General features: G+C 53.3%; 1 protein-coding gene across 1 annotated transcript in view; it reads left to right on the top strand.

Annotated features, from left to right (window-relative positions):
- Positions 1–16,672, top strand: part of KNTC1 (kinetochore associated 1) — a 64,016-nt gene extending 47,344 nt beyond the window's left edge. The window contains exons 44-63 of the mRNA XM_055147469.1: positions 218–307; positions 2,437–2,608; positions 2,828–2,886; positions 3,015–3,231; positions 3,985–4,058; positions 4,311–4,521; positions 4,635–4,744; positions 5,206–5,252; positions 6,916–6,994; positions 7,838–7,956; positions 8,832–8,967; positions 9,493–9,588; positions 9,902–9,958; positions 10,489–10,543; positions 10,617–10,680; positions 11,346–11,475; positions 12,875–12,964; positions 13,298–13,443; positions 13,991–14,081; positions 16,390–16,672. Of these exons, the coding sequence (XP_055003444.1) occupies positions 218–307; positions 2,437–2,608; positions 2,828–2,886; positions 3,015–3,231; positions 3,985–4,058; positions 4,311–4,521; positions 4,635–4,744; positions 5,206–5,252; positions 6,916–6,994; positions 7,838–7,956; positions 8,832–8,967; positions 9,493–9,588; positions 9,902–9,958; positions 10,489–10,543; positions 10,617–10,680; positions 11,346–11,475; positions 12,875–12,964; positions 13,298–13,443; positions 13,991–14,081; positions 16,390–16,410 (2,064 nt within the window). The 3' untranslated portion in view covers positions 16,411–16,672. The remainder of the gene's footprint in view (positions 1–217; positions 308–2,436; positions 2,609–2,827; positions 2,887–3,014; positions 3,232–3,984; positions 4,059–4,310; positions 4,522–4,634; positions 4,745–5,205; positions 5,253–6,915; positions 6,995–7,837; positions 7,957–8,831; positions 8,968–9,492; positions 9,589–9,901; positions 9,959–10,488; positions 10,544–10,616; positions 10,681–11,345; positions 11,476–12,874; positions 12,965–13,297; positions 13,444–13,990; positions 14,082–16,389) is intronic.
- The last annotated feature ends 1,901 nt before the right edge of the window (positions 16,673–18,573 follow it).

The raw sequence follows: 18,573 nt of genomic DNA, 5'->3' as shown, positions 1-18,573 counted from the left end.
ATTTTACTTATCATTTTTTTTAGGTGTGAGACATTTTAAAATAAGGTATGTTTATCCGCAGAGAGCTCATTTTAGGGATGAACAATTTGAATTCTTGACAGTAGTTGACACTGTGGCACTCTGAGGTTTTATGTGTGTGGTGTACGCAAATGAACTGAGTAAACCGACTTCAGGCCTGACACTTCTCGAGCACTGATGTATCTCTGCTGCTTTCCAGCTGGATCCCTATGACTACGAAATGATCGAAGTTGTCCTGAAGGTTATAGAAAGAGCTGATGAAAAGATAACCAACATTAACATTAATCAGGTATAACGATATGTGGTGGACTTTCAAATTAACTTTGTTTTTATTTGTATCATTTTATTTAAAAAAATTAGTGGGCCAACGTGATCGTTCAGAGGGCTGGATCGTATGCCCTTGTGGGAGACCCTGTTTAATCCCTGACTCCATGCTTGGTACCCCTCGGCTCCGCTCCCCCTTCACCCTCCAAAAGAAGCTGTAGTTGGATAGTGTCTTTCTAGATGATTTCTCTCTCTCTCTCTCTCTCTCTCTCTCTCTTTCCCCTCTCCCTCTCTCTCCCCCAACACTCTCTCTCCTTTTTTTTCTTTGTTTTTGAAGCCACACCTGGTTTTACTTGTGACTCTGCACTCAGGAATCACCCCTGGCAGGCTCTGGGAACCATATGGGATACCACTGATCAGACTCCAGTGAGCCGCGTGCAAGGCCATTGCCTTACATTCTGTACTATTGCTCTGGCCCCTCTTAGACAATTCTCTGACTTCCTTTAAACCCTACATTCGTGGCCGGGAGATAATACAGGAATCCGGGCGCATGCCTTGAGTGAGCCAACCTGGTTTTAATCTTCAGGCATCTCCAGCATTGCTGGTTATGTCCCCTGAGGTCCCCAGTCACTTGCCAGGTAGCCCTGATTGGTTCCTGGGACCACAAGGCTCAAGCACCACTGCCTCCTTGGGCCTAGCCCTGAACCTATGGTGGGTGATCCTTGGGAACCGGCCCCTGGCCCCTGTGCACTGCTCAGGAGGCCAAAATAAATTCACATATATTTTTGTTTTGTTTTTGAGCCACATCTTAAACCAAACCAAACTATACCTTGGTTTTTGGTGGTATGTACTCAGGGATCAATCCTGTCAGGCTTAGGGGACCATATGGGGTGCCATGGATCAAACCTAGATTGGTTTTATGCAAGGCAAATGTCCTGCCCACTGTAGCATGCCTCTGGCCTGTAGCACTGTAGCACTGTCGTCCCTTTGTTCATCAGTTTGCTTGAGCGGGCACCAGTAACGTCTCCATTGTGAGACTTGTTACTGTTTTTGGCATATGGAACATGCCGTTGGTAGCTTGCCAGGCTCTGGCGTGCAGGCGGGATACTCTTAGTAGCTTGCCGGGCTTTCCGAGAGGGATGGAGAAATTGAAACCAGGTTGGCTGCATGCAAGGCAAATGTCCTACCTGCTGTGCTATCACTCCAGCCCTCCTCTGGCCCGTAAATTTTATTTATTTATTTATTTATTTGCTTTTTTTGAGTCACACCTGGTGATGCACAAGGGTTACTCCTGGCTCATGCACTAAGGAATCACTCCTGGCGGTGCTCAGGGGACCATATGGGATGCTGGGAATCGAACCTGGGTCGGCCGCGTGCAAGGCAAATGCTCTACCCACCGTGCTATCGCTCCAGCCCCCTGTAAACAATTTTTTAAAAAGGAAATAAAATCCACATTCTATTGGTATTCTCTAAGTTTCAGGACCCAGAATTATATTTGACTTTCTACATTATCCACTATGTCCAGCAATAGATTATTTCAGTACTTCCAGTGACTTCTGAATTTCGCTCATAGTTGGTTTTCTCTCTTTTGAAATTGTATTATTAAACTTTAAAAAGAATAGATTCCAAAATTTATACAAAATGTAATCCCCAAATACAAGATGTAAATTTAAGAGTGGTGAGGGTTATAGAGGATTAATTTTAGGCTTCCTGTGTGTTTAAAATGCGATCAAGACTTCTTGCCATAGTGCCAGAGATAGTCCAGCGGGTGGGGCATTTGCCTTGCATGTGGCTGACCTAGGTTCCATCCCAGACACCCGGTAGGGTCCCCTAAGCCTGCTGGAGTGAGCCTTAAGTAAGCGCTGCTGGGTGTGGACCCCTAAAAATTGCGTTCTTGCCGCAGAGCTGACGCTACAGAGAGAGTGTATGGAACTGCCGGGGCGCGCGCACCTCCCGCCTGGCGAAGGAGTAGCGGCCTCCGGCTTCTCCTCTGGTGGGGTCTTCCCCACCACACGGGCATGGGAGAGTACGTCAGGGCTGAGATTGCGAAGGGTGACAGCAGCCTCAGCGATGGAGATGCTGGCGCAGAATCAGGCCATTTTGCCACCACTGTTGTGATCGCACAGAGAATACTTTTTTTCCCTTTTGACATAGGCCTTGAGTCTTCTAAAACACTTGAAGTCATACCGAAGAATTTCTCCTCCTGTCGACCTGGAGCATCAGTTTATGTTGGAGCACGTAGTGGCGCTTCCGCAGGTTGCCCACACGCGCCTGCCTTTCCACCTGATATTCTTCGGACCGGCACAGAACTTCTGGAAGATTGTCTGTATGTTCAGTCCCTCTCCCCCCACCCGCCACTTTCTTTTTCTCTCTCCCTCCCTCCCTCTCTCCCTCTCTCCCTCCCTCTTTCCCTCTCCCCCCCACATACTACCTCCCCATGCAGTTTGATCCCTGGCCTTGCATCTGGTCTCCCTGAGCACCTCTGAAGAAGGCCCAGACCCCCAGCCCCCCCGCAAAGCTACGCTGTCATTGTTTCCCTTTGCAGCCGCAGAGCTCAGTGAAGACTCCTTCCCGACGTTGCTCTTGATCTCTAAGCTGATGAAGGTGAGGACTCTGAGAAGGGCCTTTCTGCTGATGTCAGACACGGGCCGAGGGCCTTCACTTTCAGCACAAAGCACGGCAGGGAAGACGCTCATAAGCCCGACCTCACTGCTCTGTTCCTTTCTTCCAAGTTCTCCTTGGACACCCTCTATGTGTCGACAGCCAAACATACTTTTGAAAACAAACTGAAACCCAAGCTCCTGAAGTTGACCCAGGCCAAATCCTCGCTGCTGATGAACAAGGAGGTCACGAAGGTCACGCGCACCATTGAGTCCTACTTGCTGTCCATAGTGAACCCCGAGTGGGCCGTCGCTATTGCCATCAGCCTCGCCCAGGACGTCCCGGAAGGTATGGCTGTTTCCGTAACTGCCCTGTTGTTTCATCACCTGAGCCTTCAAAAACACGTGCTCCTTTTGAATCTTGAAGGGAACACCCTGTGAGCTCTGTGTGTGTGTGTGTGTGCATGCGTGCGCGTGCGTGCATGTGCGTGTGCGTGTGTGCGCGTGTGTGTGCGCCGTCCGGCCCATGTGTGTCCCTGCGGACTCCCTCCCTGGCCGGCGGGGAGAAGCAACCCTTGCGCGCTTAACACCCCGTAGGCTTTGAGCAGCAAACCGCTCCCCCCAGCATCAGTAGGGATCCAAAGGGCCAGTGGGCACAGCAAAATTATATCTTGATATGTATAGAACCATTGAAATATGCACATACTCAGAAAACTTCTGGAAGGAATGTAGGGGATCAGATTGGAAGTTGAACAGGACCGTGGCCAGGACCGTGTCCTTGTGCCCGGTTTCATCAGTTTAATGGGTGCCATTCGAAGAAGGTGTGTGCTCAGGTCACTCAGGGGTCAGCCTGCAAGGCAAGCCTCGCCCCTGTGCTCTCTCCAGCCGTCTGTGAGTGTTTGATGGGGCCATTCCCTGTGGTGCCGGGACCGGCTCTGGCTGTTGGTGCTCAGAGTGCTTGTTCAGGGGCGCTGCGGCGTGGACCAGGCTGGGCTCTGTCCCTTGAGCCATGTTCTAAAACGAAGAAACACACTCGCTGACGTGATGAGAATGCCTGGTCGTAAGGAGCTACGGGGTTACCCCTGAGTGTTTGCCTTGTCAGGACCCTTCAAGGTGTCCAGTTTGAAAGTCTGCCTGTACCTGGCGGAGAGGTGGCTGCAGAATACGCCGGCTCAGGTGCGTCTCCACTGTGACATGCTTGGCCCCCGCCTGCCTCTCTGACAAAAGATCCCCCCGCCCCCCCTATAGGAAGGACCCTAACTTATCCCCTGACTACTGCCCCACCCCTGCGTTGTTCCAGCCCGAGTTGGGCAGTTGCACCCATTTAGCAGATGCCCCTATCCCCGGGGCCCCCACACCTGTCTGCCTTCCCCGGGAGGGGCTCGATGGCGCGGGAGCGTGAACACGCTCTGGCTGGAAATCCCTCAGGACGAGATGCACGACAAGGCCGAGGCCCTGCTGAAGAAGCTGCATGTCCAGTACAAGCGGTCGCGCACCGAGGCCGCGCTCATGGCCCACAAGCTGAACTCCCCTGAGTACCTTCGAGTGATTGGGAAGCCGGCGCACCTCATCGTCAGCCTCTACGAGCACCCCAGCGTCAGCCAGCGAGTCCGCAACTCCACGGGCACGGACTACCCTGGTGAGGACCAACGCTTCTCTCCCGTCCAGGGAAGGCTAGCGCCCTGCTTCCCGGTTAGTGTGCCCTGCAAACTAGGTTTGCCTTTCTTTGACTCGTTACCTTGAATGCCGCAGATATTCACGCGGCTGCGAAAGAAATAGCGGAAGTGAACGACATTAGTCTGGAGAAAATCTGGGGCATGCTGCTGGAGAGGTGGCTGTGCCCGCCGGACAAGCCCGGGGAGGTGAGTGGCCGGGGTCACTCCAGGGTGCGACCATGCTGTCCAGCTCAGGAATTGTTTGCTTTTTGAGTGGTCCCTGGCACATGGTGAATGCATAGTTTTTCATTGAATGAGCATGAGTGAAACCGTTTCTTTTTCTCTTTCCCCAGTAATTTTTTTTTTTAAGTGAAAATATTTCCAGGGGCCAGAGGAATAGTACAGTGGGTAGGGTACTTGCCTTGCACACGGTCAACCCAGCTTCCGTCTCCAGCACCTCATGGTCCCCCGCCAGGATCAACTCCTGAGCACCACCAGATGTGCCCCATAACCAAAAAACAAAAATACTTTCATAGAGTAATTACACTCTCTTTTCTTTAATTTAAAATTAATTTTGTCTACTGGATTTTTCATCTAATAGGTTTTTATAGGTTTATAAAACTAACAAACCCTTTGATTTTTACATTTTTTTTTCCCTTTTTTCAAAGAATCCACCAGAATCATTTGAACTTCAGGATGATGAGACCTTACAAAGGTACGCTTCCTTTCTGACTTGCTGCTCAGAAGAAATGTGCTCACTAAATCCTCCACAGTTGGTTTCTGAGGGGCATGCGCTGGCTGCGCCCAAGCCCTCCCGGACAGTCGCTCCCTTCCACACGCCTGTGCATGTTAAGGGCACTGCCAGGACCAGCCAGCACCCAGCCTGCGTGGCCCTCCAGTCACTCTGCAGGACACGGAGCTGAAAGCTTACCCCAGCCCACACCCCCTGCCCAGCCCCCAGGAAGGACCCCATTTCCCTCTCCAACCACGTCAGGACTGAGAAGGGCTCGCTGACTCTCTCAATGCTGCTGTTCATGGCTTGACCCTCGAGAAGACTCTCTGGGCCCAAAGCAGAGCATTGGTGGCACACAGGCCAGCTGTGCCATCGCTGGGAGGTCAGGTGTCTGCAGGACCCTCACGCCCTCCAGGAGGGCCTCCCGCTCTGGCCCAGAGCTGGCCTGCCGCCTGGGCCCTGCGTCCTGCATAATAGCCTGGAAAGCTGGCGGGATATAATTCAGAGAAAATGAGGGTGACCCAGTGCCAAGAAAGAAACGCTCAGAGGGCAGCTTCGTGAGCTTTCAAGCCTGCCCTTCCCCCCCTCTCCTTTGCTAATCCCTCTTGCCCTTCTATTGAGGGGCCCAGGGTCCCCCAACCATGTGCTAATTTAAAGTTCTGTGTCAAACAGTTTCCACAAGTAGTCTTCAGGTGGACAGATGCAACCCCTGTGCATCGCCAGGTGTGACCCAAAAAGAAAAAAAAGTCACGGAAAGAAGAGGGGAGATTATAAAGGATTGGAGTAATAGCACAGGGGGTAGGGCATTTGCCTTGCATGCAGCCAACCCAAATTCAATTCCTCCATCCCTCTCGGAGAGCCGGCAAGCTACCGAGAATATCCCGCCCACACAGCAGAGCCTAGCAAGTTCCCCGTGGTGTATTCAATATGCCAAAAACAGTAACAATAAGTCCCACAATGGAGGTGTTACTGGTCGATGAACAACAGTACAACAGTCTTCAAGTGCCTTGGGTTATGGTATTAGTTTCTGAATAGTTTAAATTCCTGGAGATTATAGATGAGAGGATTTTAGATGGCAAGCTCCCTGTGGCGAATTCATATGCCAAATACAGTAACAATGGATCTCATTCTCCTGACCCTTGAAAGAGCCTCTAATGCGGCACCTTTGGGAAGGACGAGTAAAGAGAGGCTGCTAAAATCTCAGGGCTAGGATGAATAGAGACATTACTGGGCCCGCTCTAGCAAATCGAGGATCAACGAGTTGATAGTGATAGATGAGAAGAGAGGTCTGGCACTCATTACTATTTGTATATCTCCTATACTCTTTAAGAAGAGATTAAGCTTTTTGTTTATTTTTTGGGGGGTCACACCCAGCGATGCTCAGGGGTTACTCCTGGCAGTGCTTGGGGAATCATGTGGGATACCTGGGTCTGCTGCGTGCAAGTGCCCTACACACTACACTATAGCTCCGGCCCAAGATTAAGCATTTTTTTAAAAAGGGTAAAGCCACGGTGCCCTGCGCATAACCCTTCAGGCCTGAATTTGAGGTGCCTGGTACCTCCTTCTGTGGACAGCGGAACTGGTCATTTGTTGGGTAATCTGCCACTAAGATTCAGTGTAACTGTAATTACGCTTTTCTCCTCAGAGTCCTCTATCTCCTCACGTCTCGTTCGATTGATTACAGTTCCAGAATGCTGTTCATCTTTGCCACGTCCGTGACAACTGTAAGAAACTTCAAGTTCCTCTTTGCTCGCAGCCAACCCCGTTTGTCTTGCCTCTGTGCTCTGTGGTTTCGTGATCAGCTGCTGCAGAGAATGCCCTCTGCCTGCCTCAGGACGAGCCCTCTGCCGCGGGGCTGTGCTCCTAGTGGCTGTCCCCCCGGGCCACCAGGCTAGTCGTCAGCCCCAGCCTCAGGTCCTCTCCACATGGTGCGCCACTGCCCATCCCCCACCACACTCTTGCTCCACCAAACCCTCATCCGTGAAGGAAACACTCTTCAGGCTTTGGCACCCAGAAACATTTCATTTTAGGGGGTTTTGGTTTTTAGGTCGCACCCAGCAGTGTCTGGGATCAAACCCAGGGCTCTTGCGTGCAAAGCCTGAGCCTTAACCCTTCGTACCCCTCCCCGGCACCCAAGACTGTAAATGTTTGTCTGCTTGGGGGTTCACTGCTCACCACGCCACACCTACGACCACAGCGCTCCCTTCAGTGCACTGCTGCCCGCGGCCACTCTGCTCACAGGGCCCCTTTCGTTGCACACGCTGCTCCTGCTCCAGTTCTCTGGAACCCCTGTGAGTGAGATCAGCAGTGTTTGTGCTGTAGCGTGACCCGTCCCCAGTGGCCGTGTCACCTTCTCTGGCTGATGGGCTTCCCTGGTGTGGTGGGTGGCATCAGTGCTCACTCAGCTGTGATCGGACCCGGCTTGGTGCCCGCGCACGGAGACTGCAGTGACCAGAGTTCACTGTCTGGATCCTCTAAGCCCCGTTTCTCCTGTGAGGCCCGTTGAACCTCATTTGCCGGCAGCGTCAGGCACACTTACGACTCAGAAACCATTCTTGGTTTTGCAGGCGTTTGGGGTGCACCAGCTGACCTTCGCCCACAGGACCCGGGCTCTGCAGTGCCTCCTCTGTTTGGCCGACAAGGAGACCATTGAATCGCTCTTCAAAAAGCCCATGGAGGAAGTGAAGTAAGCACAGGCTTTTCTCTTGTGGGAAATAAGGGCCGGAGAGACGGTACGTTGCGTAGGGTACTTGCTTTGCATGCAGCCCACCTGGGTTTGGTCCTCGGCATCCCCAAACAAGGAGTGACCCTTGAGTGCAGAGCCAGGAACAAGCCCTGAGCATCACTGGGTGTGACCCCCACACACCATCACCCCTGCCCCCCAAAAAGAAAAAAAAAGAAGAGAAAATGGGAAACAGATGTTTTTAAAAGTGGCGCCTGAGGTCCCTTCCCTGGTCCTGTGAACGCGTGGCCTCTGGCCTTGAACGCCCTTGATTCTGTTGGCCAAGCAAGGTCACTGCTCACAGAGGCCAAGTATAAACAGGCCTTGAGAACAGCTTGTTTCTCATTTCCTCGGCCCGTTTAGACACTTTCCTCCACCTGCTTCTTTTGATTTCATCCTAATCTCCTATTAGTCGGCTCTCGGACCCTGAGCACCTAGAAACCTCCCTCCCCCACCACCGCGCGCTCTGCCTCCCGCCCCACTGGCCCGAGGCCTCTGTGGCAGTGATGCTGCTCGGCTCCTGTGCTGTCAGTCACCGGGGTCCTCCTGGGGAGATACTCGGGGGAAATGGGTCAGGAATCGAACCACAGTCACCTGTGCGCAAGGCAGTGACTTTTTTTGGTTGGTTTTGGTTTGGGGGTCATTCCCGGTGGTGCTCGGGAGTTGCTCCTGGCTCTCCACTCAGGAATCATTCCTGGTGCGTTGGGGGGACTGTATGGGGTGCTGGGGATTGAACCACGGTGGGCCACATGCATGACAAGCGCCCTACCCGCTGTTCTATCTTCAGCCTGCAAGACAAGTGCCTTAACACCCTACCACCTCCGGCCACTTTTTTCCAGGTCTTATATGAAAAGCATGGCTTTCCTGGCATCGTTTGAGGCCTTGAATATCCCTATCACCTATGAGTTATTCTCCAACAGTCCTAAGGAAGGCATGATTAAGGGCCTTTGGAAGAACCACAGCCACGAGCCCATGGTATGTCCCCGAGCCAGCCCAGCCACTGGTGCCCCCAGGCCGCTGTCACCACTGGTGTCCTGGGAACTGATTTAGAAGCTCTTCCACCCTGAGCTCCGAAATCTTTTCTGCTTTGCCATCCTGACGTGTTAGGGGCATTCGGGAACTTTCCTTAGCTCTGCTCCTTCAAACCTGAGCCTCGAGAATGGCAACAGGGTGCAGTGGTCGGGCCTTTACCCTGCGTGCATGCAGCCATGAGCTCCCTCTCGGCTCCCCCACAGAAAACCAGCCCTGAGAACTACCGCTCTCTCCTCTACCCGATCCCTTTCACGGGCGACCTCTCCTTTCAGGGAAGGAGGGACGGTGCGGGCCAAAGGGAGGCTGTCTGGGGAGGAGGCCGCAGAGGCCAAGCACGCAGCCCCAGAAGTGACGCGCATCTGTGGTTTTGACAGAGCAACAGGGGCCTCCTTGAACATTACGTGCGCGTGTGTATGTGTGTATGTCCCCCGCTGACATCCTGAAGCCTGTGACTTTCCCCTCCTTCAGGCGGTGAGGTTGGTCACGGAGCTCTGTTTAGAATACAAAGTCTACGACCTGCAGCTCTGGAACGGGCTCTTGCAGAAGCTGCTGGGCTTCAACATGGTGAGTCGGGCTCGCCTCCCCTCTGTGCCGGTTCTGGGGCCTGAGCAGATGTTTGCTGCCAGCACACCCCCTCCTCGGGGGCATGCCGGACTTCAAGGACTTGGTGCTAGGCCAGAGAAAACACAAACCCAAATAGGCCATAAATTTCCCCGGGAATGAATGGAAAGTTCCTGGGCCATTTTGTGAGTAAACTTCCCTGATGGTTCTCATGGAAGATAAATTTCACTGATACAGTAGTCCCCTTGGTGGGAAGTTTCCATTTGGTGGGTTCCAAGCTTACTTGTTGGCCATTTATTGTTTGTGTTGTTCACAGATTCCGTACCTAAGGAAAGTTCTGACAGCCATTTCCAGTACCCATTCTTTATGGCAGGTATGTCTTTTAAGTACATTTTAGAGGGTTTCACCTTGCTCCCCGCCAGCCTTGTGACCGCTGAGTCCCCCGGGTTAAGAATCAACTCTCAGGGGCTGAGTGGTAGCACGGGGAGAAGGCGTGGGCCTTGCACGCAGCAGGCCCGAGTTCAGTGAGCCCTCGGCTGCTCGCTGCCCACACAGCCTCTCACGGGCGGCGAGCCACTTTCCTTCGCCCACTTTGCGTTGTTTCCAGAATTCTTTGTCTCCTTGCCCCTTCCCATGGCCCCGGCACACTGCCCGCTCACCAGCATCGTTTTTCTTTACATCCGACATTTCCGCCGGATGCACAGTAATGGACTGGCTGGGGTAGGAAATAAGGCCGGGAATGCTGTTGGGGCGATGACCCCTGTCCCGGGCCACTCAAGGGGGTGTGTCCGTGAGTGATTGATCCTTGCAGCACAAACAAGTGTTGCATGTTTGGTTGTGTGGCTGCGAAGTGAAGGGCCCCGTGAGCCGCAGACACGGTTCTTTCCCACCCTGTTTCCGCAGGTGCCCTACTTCAGCAAAGCGTGGCAGCACGTGGTCCAGATCCCGCTGCTCTCAGGTACTTCCTCCCCGGCAGCTGGGGCGTGCACGCACGCGCATGTGTGTGTAATACTGTTTTCTTTTATTTCCAGCCTCTTGTCCTCTAAGCCCCAGTCAGTTATCAGATTGTCGCGAGAGTCTCGTCGCCGTTCTAGAGTAAGCAAAACATCTGTCCCCCGCCGCCCTATTCAGTGAGCGGCTTATAAAATGCCTTTCTACTGACCCCCCTCACGAGTAATCCCTTTTTCCTGGGAACTTAGCTGCACACTTTCTTCTCTGACAGGGCTCCTCTTGTTTTCACTCTGGCCTTCCCGTGCGCGGGGCTGGGTCAGCTGACCTTTCTTCATGCGCTGCTCTCACCTCTGCGCAGCTTCCATTTGGCACCGCACCTTTTGTGTGTGGGCTCAGAAACGTCGCGTGTTCAGAGCCCATCTCGTTAGGGCCGTGATGGTAACAGGTGTCAGTCGGTTCTGGAACCAGTGAGACCAAGAAGCCGTGGCAGGCTGGAGGTGGCCACAAGGCCTCCGTTACACGTCAGCACTTGCGTGCACTGGCTTCAGGGCTGGGCTGGCTTGAAAGTACAGCGCGGAGGGCACTTGCCTTGCATGCGGCTCACCCGGGTTCTATCCCTGTCATCCCCTGTGCGCCCTCGAGCACCACAGGGATGTGGCTCAAGCAGCGGGGCACGAGGCCCTGCGGTCCTCCTTGGCTCACAAACTCCGCCACCACCAGGAGGGGCAGAATAGCGGGGACATCCGAGGCAGTGCAGAGGCAGCGGGAGGGCCACGGGCAGCTGAATGACAGTGGCCGCTCTCTTGTAGGTGCCCCGTTTCGGGCGACCTCGACATGCTTGGCGTGGCTCGGCAGTACGTCCAGCTGGAGCTGCCAGCCTTCGCCTTGGCCTGTCTCACGCTCATGCCCCACTCGGAAAGGAGGCACCAACAGATCCAGGTACCCTGCCCCACCCGCCCCGGCAGTAAGGCTGAGGGCCAGATGGGGGCTGGTCGGAGGGAGGCAGGCTGCGGGTGGACCTTCCCCTCGGAGTGCACAGGTCAGAGGAGTGACCTGTGCAGGCCTGACCAGGAGGCAGTAGGAGGGCACGTGGGGGACAGTCGTGCTCGGCCAAGCCACACAGGGCAGTGTCCGGGGGGCGCCTGGAGAGCGGCACAGAGACGACGAGGGCGGGGGGCCGAGAGGGGAAAGTCGGGTTTTGAGTGTGAGCTTCACTGTTTGCAGACAGAACTTTCTAGATCACTCTTGCTTGCTGGGTGACAGCACAGAGGCACACTCCCAGGTGGCCAGTAGCTGCGCCAGAGGCCTGTGCGCCCTTTCCCCGAGGCTGTCTATGCGTCTGTCCTCTCCTGACTGCGGTGCTGCCAGTTGGTGCTCTCGGAAGTTCAGTTTTGAATAGATTCCGTTTGGGTTCAGGGCGGCAGCGCTTGCTCAGCAGCGGGCATTTGAGCGGATGTTTACAGAATCTCCTTTTCTGCTTAGTTCAGTCATGGTTGTTTTTTGTTGTTGTTGTTGGTTTTTGGTTTTTGGTTTTGTTTGTTTTTTTTTTTGCTTTTTGGGTCACACCCAGCGATGCACAGGGCTTACTCCTGGCTCTGCACTCAGGAATTACTCCTGGCGGTGCTTGGGGGACCATATGGGATGCTGGGGATCGAACCCGGGTCGGCCGCGTGCAAGGCGAATGCCCTACCCGCTGTGCTATCGCTCTGGCCCCCTCAGTCATGTTTTTACAGGGGCAGTTGCTCCTACTAGAGTAGAAATTCTCAAGGTATCTCCCGTGTAAGAATGACCAGCTCCAGGCCGGGGAGAGCAGTCAGGCAGACGTGTGTAGAATCAGCGAGGACCCAAGCTATATCCCCACAACTGTTGGGAGTGGCCCCCGGGGACCCTGAGCATTCCTTGGGATGCTCCCCCTACCCCAATAGAAAGGGGGAAACTTTGATGCGGTCAGAAAGATAGCACAGCGTGTGCTTGCCCGCCTTGCAGTGACAACCCAGGTTTCATCCCTGGCATCCCACGTGGGTTCCCCCCCAGCTCCTGAGCACCACCAGGAGTGATCCCTGAGCAGAGCCAGGAGTAAGCCCTGAGCACAGTCAGGTGTGGCCCAGCCCCAAAACAAAAAAAAAAGCAGATGGGGGCTGGGGGGTGGCTTTGACAGAAATTGCTAGCAAATTACACTTTTCATTGGTTCCCTTTTGTTTGTTGGGGCGAGGGGGGGCACACACCAGCAGTACTCAGGTCACGCCCGGCAGGCTCTGGAACATACGAGGTGCTGAGATAGGGCAGGGGTCAGTGCGAGGCAAGGGCCCGCCAGTAAGCGCGCTTTCGCGTCTCGCAGAACTTCCTGGGCTCCTGTGACCATCGGGTCATCTTGCAGCAGCTGGAGGAGCACATGAACGCGGGCCAGCTGGCAGGGCTGGCACAGCAGGTGAGGCTCCTCGACCTGATGGTAGAAGATGAGGTTTCTCCACACCCAGGTTATTCTGCTTTTACTAATGCTCTGTGGTAGTGGTGGTGATTCTCGGTGGGCAATCTGTGACCTTCGATGCTTGTCACTGAAACAGCACAGAGCCCTAAGCGCTTCGCCGCCTCGCTTCAAACTTACGGATTGCAAGCTGATGTGAGCTGGGCAGCCCCTCGAATCTGCAGGGCGCCCAGGTGGGAGGCTTAGTCACAGAGCGTACTTACATTGACCTGGGACTGTCTTCGTCCCAGGCTGCAGCTCCACATGTTTCTCATCTGCTGACTCCTGTCACTGTAGGTCAGAAATCTGATTCTGAATAATATCGTGAGTCAAAAGGCGTTTGGGCTGTTGGCCAAGACAAAGTACTTTCCCATGTTGAAATCACACATGATGAGCGCCAGCAACGTCACTGACCTAGTGAACTATCTGGCAGCCGAGTTAAGGTAAGTTTATTAAAAACAAAAACTTAGCTCTTGCACTTCCCTCCAAGGCAGTTGTAGTTTGCAGGAACGCAGCAGCATTGGGAGAGGCTCTTGGTCATCTCAGAGGCCCCGGGTGTTAGGCTGTGAAGTATGATTGGCTTGTTGTCCCACCCTAAGAGTCGGGCAGTTAGGATGCCTGAACCCCAAAGTCGGTGCCTCACAGTCATGCTCTGACACCCTAAATCAGAGCTCTGCCTGAGGCGCCGCACAGAGCACTCACTCTCCGGAACCTTGTTCTTGCCACGCATGTTTTCTGGTTTTCTACCCACAGGTTGAGAAGTAGGAAGCTTGTGGAGATGGGGCAGGGAAGGGCTGGGAAGCCGAGAAGGAGGGGGGACGGGGGGCGGGTGGGAGGAGAGGGAGGCAGGCTGTTCCAAGGCCGCCCCTGGCTTGTTCATTAGCTGGGGCCCAGCCCCGGCACCGAGTCCCCTGTTCTAACGGCCCACCTATGATGCACGCACCCCGAGCTCGATGGCGCCTCATCCTGCGTCCGTTCTCTCTTGCACAGTTTAGATGAAGCCTCGCTCTTCCTGGCTGAGTATTTGAAGCACAGAGGGAGGGACGTGCCGCCGGACACCCCTCCCTGCCAGCTGCTACAGGTGAGGCCGCCTCCCCGCCCCACATCTATTGCTCGTCTGGAGGTTAATAGATTCAGATTTTGCTATGTGATACTTCCCTCTTTTGCCTTTTGTATAAGAAAATTCTAGATCTGGGGCTGGAGCGATAGCACAGCGGGTAGGGTGTTTGACTTGAATGTGGCTAACCCGGGTTCGATTCCCAGCATCCCATATGGTCCCCTGAGCACTGCCAAGAGTAATTCCTGAGTGAAGAGCCAGGAGTAACCCCTGTGCATCGCCGGGTGTGACCCAAAAAGAAAGAAAAAAAAAAAAAGAAAATTCTAGACCACAAACCAAGGGTCTGTTCTCCCCAAGCTCAGCTATAGAGTGTGTGCCAGCCTCCATGACCTCAGTCCCCTGGTGTCTCTGTGGTCTCTGGGGCTCTGCGGTGTGGCTGTGGCCAGGACCAGCCTCAGTGGCCTCAGTCTCCGAGTTGCGCTGCGATCTCCCGGGCTTTACAAAAGAACGTGCCTTGGCTGCAGCAGCCACGGCTCTGGCTCAGATGCCAGGTGCCACCTATGGGAGAGCCCCTGAGGAGTGTCCAGTGCGGGCCAAAAGCTAAAGGAAAAGACTCACTTGGAAACTGCAGCAAGCGCAGAGCAGAAACTCTCTAAGGCGTTGGTTGATGAGAGTTGCAAGATCAAGAATCAGCGTGCAGTTTCAGTATTGAGGATGAATCACTGTTAATATTCCAGTGTTCACCATTCCAAGTGTTTCCACATATTAAATATACACATAAATTACTTTTCTTCCTGGGGCCAGAGACATAGCACAAGCTAAGGGCTTGTGTGTACCCAGTCATGCCTGATCATTGGTACCGCGTGGTCCCCTGAATGTAGCCCTAGAGACCCCGAGCACCACTGGGGGTATCTTTGAGTCCACACAGGAACCACCAGCCCCGTTGGCCGAGAATTGCTATGAGTGTCCCCCTGAGCATCCACACCAGCTGTGCCCAGGAGTCACTCCTGGTGGGATTGGGGACACCTTCTGGGTGGCAGTGGGTCAGCCAAGTGCAAAACAAACGCCCCCAAAATTACTTTTTTTTTTTTTCCGTTCGAGGGCCACACCCAGCAGTACTCAGGAATTATTCCTGCTCTCCATTCAGGAATCACTCCTGGAAGTACTTGGGGACCATATGGAATGACAGGGATCAAATCTAGGTCAGCCTCATGCGAGGTAAACACCCTACCCGCTGTACTAGACCCTAAAATTTCATCTCTCTTTTTTGGAAGCAACGAAGTTTTTGTTGAAATTTATTCAGAAAACTGATGGGCCTGGGGCTGGAGCAATAGCACAGCGGGTATGGCGTTTGCCTTGCACGCAGCCGACCGGGGTTCAATTCCCAGCATCCCATATGGTCCCCTGAGCACCGCCAGGAGTAATTCCTGAGTGCAGAGCCAGGAGTAACTCCCATGCATCGCCGGGTGTGACCCAAAAAGCAAAAAAAAGAAAAGAAAAAGAAAACTGATGGGCCAGAGCAATAGCACAGTGGGGAGGGCGCTTGCCTTGCACATGGCTGAGCTGGGTTCAGTCCCTGAAATCCCATGTGGTTCCCTGAGCACTGCCAGGAGTAACCGCTGAGTAACACCAGGTTTGGCTCAAAAACAAAAAAGGGGGGGGGAGGGAGAGGGAGAGGGCCTACGTTTATCTCTTTTGAACTTGAATGTAAACTTGTTTTAAACTTTGACCATGGATTTGTAGTTTTAGTAAAACTAAGAATTATGATTGTTGGGGCTGGAGCAATAGCACAGCGGATAGGGCATTTGCCTTGCACGCGGCCGACCCGGGTTCGATTCCCAGCATCCCATATGGCCCCCTGAGCACCACCAGGGGTAATTCCTGAGTGCAGAGCCAGGATTGACCCCTGTGCATCATCAGGTGTGACCCAAAAAGCAAAAAAAAAAAAAAAGAATTATGATTGTTTTACTCCAAATCAGGCATATAAAACCATCGATATTTTGTTAACTCCCCAAGCAATGTGCTAAGAATACTGATTCGAGACAACCCTGGAATATAAATGTAAAAGCATTTTGTAAGTAGGTTTTTTAAAATATAGTTAAGTTCTGTACTTCAGCTGACCAGTCACTGTTGACCAAACTAAATAACCCTTGTTTGGGGGCCCACCCTCTGTGCTGCTCGGGGCTTATTCCCGGAGGGGCTCAGGGGAGAGTGTAGAGTGCTAGGATTGAACCTGGGTCGGCTGTGTGCAAGGTGGGCACCTCACCCACTGAACTATCTTTCCGGCGACTAGATGACACACTTAACAATGCTTCCTGTTTTTCCCATGTAGATGTTTCTTAATGGATCATAGTAAATCATCAAACCTTCCCCCAGGAAAAGCAGGAGGAAGTCTGCTATTAATGGACCATATTTATTAGTCACAGTATTTTGCAATCCGAGTGGCGTGGCCATTGTCAAACGTCATCCAAGGAAAATCGAGATGCTGCTAGTGGCCGGGTTGTCCCGTGGGAGTGCTTGTTTCCACTTGCCGCAGCTCGTGTCCCGCGGACACTGCCCTTGTTCTGCAGCACGTGGGAAGGAAACAGCGAGTGTCGCCCCCCCGAGAAAAGCCCTGTGTAAAGGGCACTGGTCTTCTCCAAACGGTATCCAATAAATATTTATCAAAAGCTTCAGAAAAAGACTAGATATGTGAAGCAACATTTTTATTTTGGTTGTTTTTGATTTGGTTTGGTTGTTTGGGGGACACACCCAGCTCTGCACTTTGGGGGTCACTCCTGAGGTTCTGAGTGTTGAACTCAAGCCTCCTGCATGGGGAGCACGAGCTCAGGCCACCAGCGCTCCAGAGCTGCAGCTGCGGAAGGAGCGGTTTGTCCCCTGCCCTGAGGTGGGACTGGAGCCTCCTTGGCCCCTGAGCGGCTGGCATCATTGGGCTGTTGCCCTGAAGGCCGAGTCCAGGTGACACTCTTGAGAGCTACCCCATAAACGTGGAGCATAGACCCTGTTACTCCGAGAATGCTAGCTGTTACTGCCAGCACACAATGGTTGCGGTCGGCTGTACTGCTTTGTCCTTGCTGATTTCTGCCATTGGTCACATCCTGTGTTTTAGGGTGACCCTATTCCAGGTCACACCTCTTGGAGTGCATGTGTGACAGCATGTCCTCTAGTGCTCAGCGTTCACGTTGGTTTGGAGCCATAGCCCACGGTGTGCAGAGGCTGCACTCCGCTCTGTGCTCAGAATCCTGCAGTGCTGGAACTGGACACGGTCAGCGCATACAAGGCCAGCCTTCTACCTACTGTACTGTCTCCAGCACCTCGGTAACGATTTTGAAAATAAGTGACCTCTGAGCAAAAAAAAAAAAAAAAGCATCAGGGGCCGGAGCGATAGCACAGCGGGTAGGGCGTTTGCCTTGCACGCGGCTGACCCGGGTTCGATCCCTGGCATCCCATATGGTCCTCTAAGCACCGCCAGGAGTAATTCCTGAGTGCAAAGCCAGGAGTAACCTCTGAGCATCGCTGGGTGTGACCCAAAAAGCAAAAAAAAAAAAAAAAATGGGACCTCTGGATGGGAGAGATAGGACAGCAGGTAGGGCCCTTGCTTTACATGGGACCGACCCAGGTCCGGTCCTCTGCACCACTTACGTTCCCCAAGTCCTGCTAGGCGTGATCCCTGAGCACAGCCAGGAGTGACCCAAAAACAAAAGTAGAAAGGTAAGTAGCTTAATCTGCAGTGGTGGTTCTTTCTGCTGCTGCTGCTTTTCAGGTCTGAGGATCCAACCCAGGGCCTCATGCACAGGCACGCGCTTGGCCACTGGGCTGCTGCCCACCCCTGCAGTGGGATCTGTTGCAGTGGGACGCAGCCTGTGTTTAGGAGTCAGGCATCACATACGGTCCCGCACACTGCCAGAAGTGACCCTGAGTGCAACACTGGGTACAATACCCCTTCCCCCCAAAAAAGAAAAGCAAAGAATGAGATAATTTTTTTTTTAATACATTTGGCTTTTAAACAAGGAAAGGCCAGAGAGATGACTCCGAGGGCAAGTAGGCAAGCTCTTCCTGCCACAGACCAGGTTTGCTCCCTGAGCACTGCGCATTATGCTTCCCCCAAGAGGGGCCTGGGGGATCTTAGACAAGAAAAGAATGAGACCCTGAAATATGGAGAAAAATGAAAGTTAAAGCCATTACTTAGGGGCTGGAGTGATAGCACAGCGGGTAGGGCGTTTGCCTTGCACGCGGCCAAACTGAGTTCGATTCCCAGCATCCCATATAGTCCCCTGAGCACTGCCAGGGGTGATTCCTGAGGGCAAAGCCGGGAGTAACCCTTGTGCACTGCCAGGTGTGACCCAAAAAGAAAAAAAAAGCCATGACTTAGATCCAACTTTGCATCAGAATGACAGAAATGGGAGTTTTCTAACGATATGGTCATGGAAAACATTCTCTATTGAGGCGTCCTTGCCGACAGCACATAGAAGTGGCTGTTCCACACTCACACATTCCAACCGTGCCTCAAGATCAA

Source organism: Sorex araneus, chromosome 9 (genome assembly GCF_027595985.1).
Source record: "Sorex araneus isolate mSorAra2 chromosome 9, mSorAra2.pri, whole genome shotgun sequence".
NCBI lineage: Eukaryota > Metazoa > Chordata > Mammalia > Eulipotyphla > Soricidae > Sorex > Sorex araneus.
This window is presented reverse-complemented; position numbering and strand designations above follow the sequence as displayed.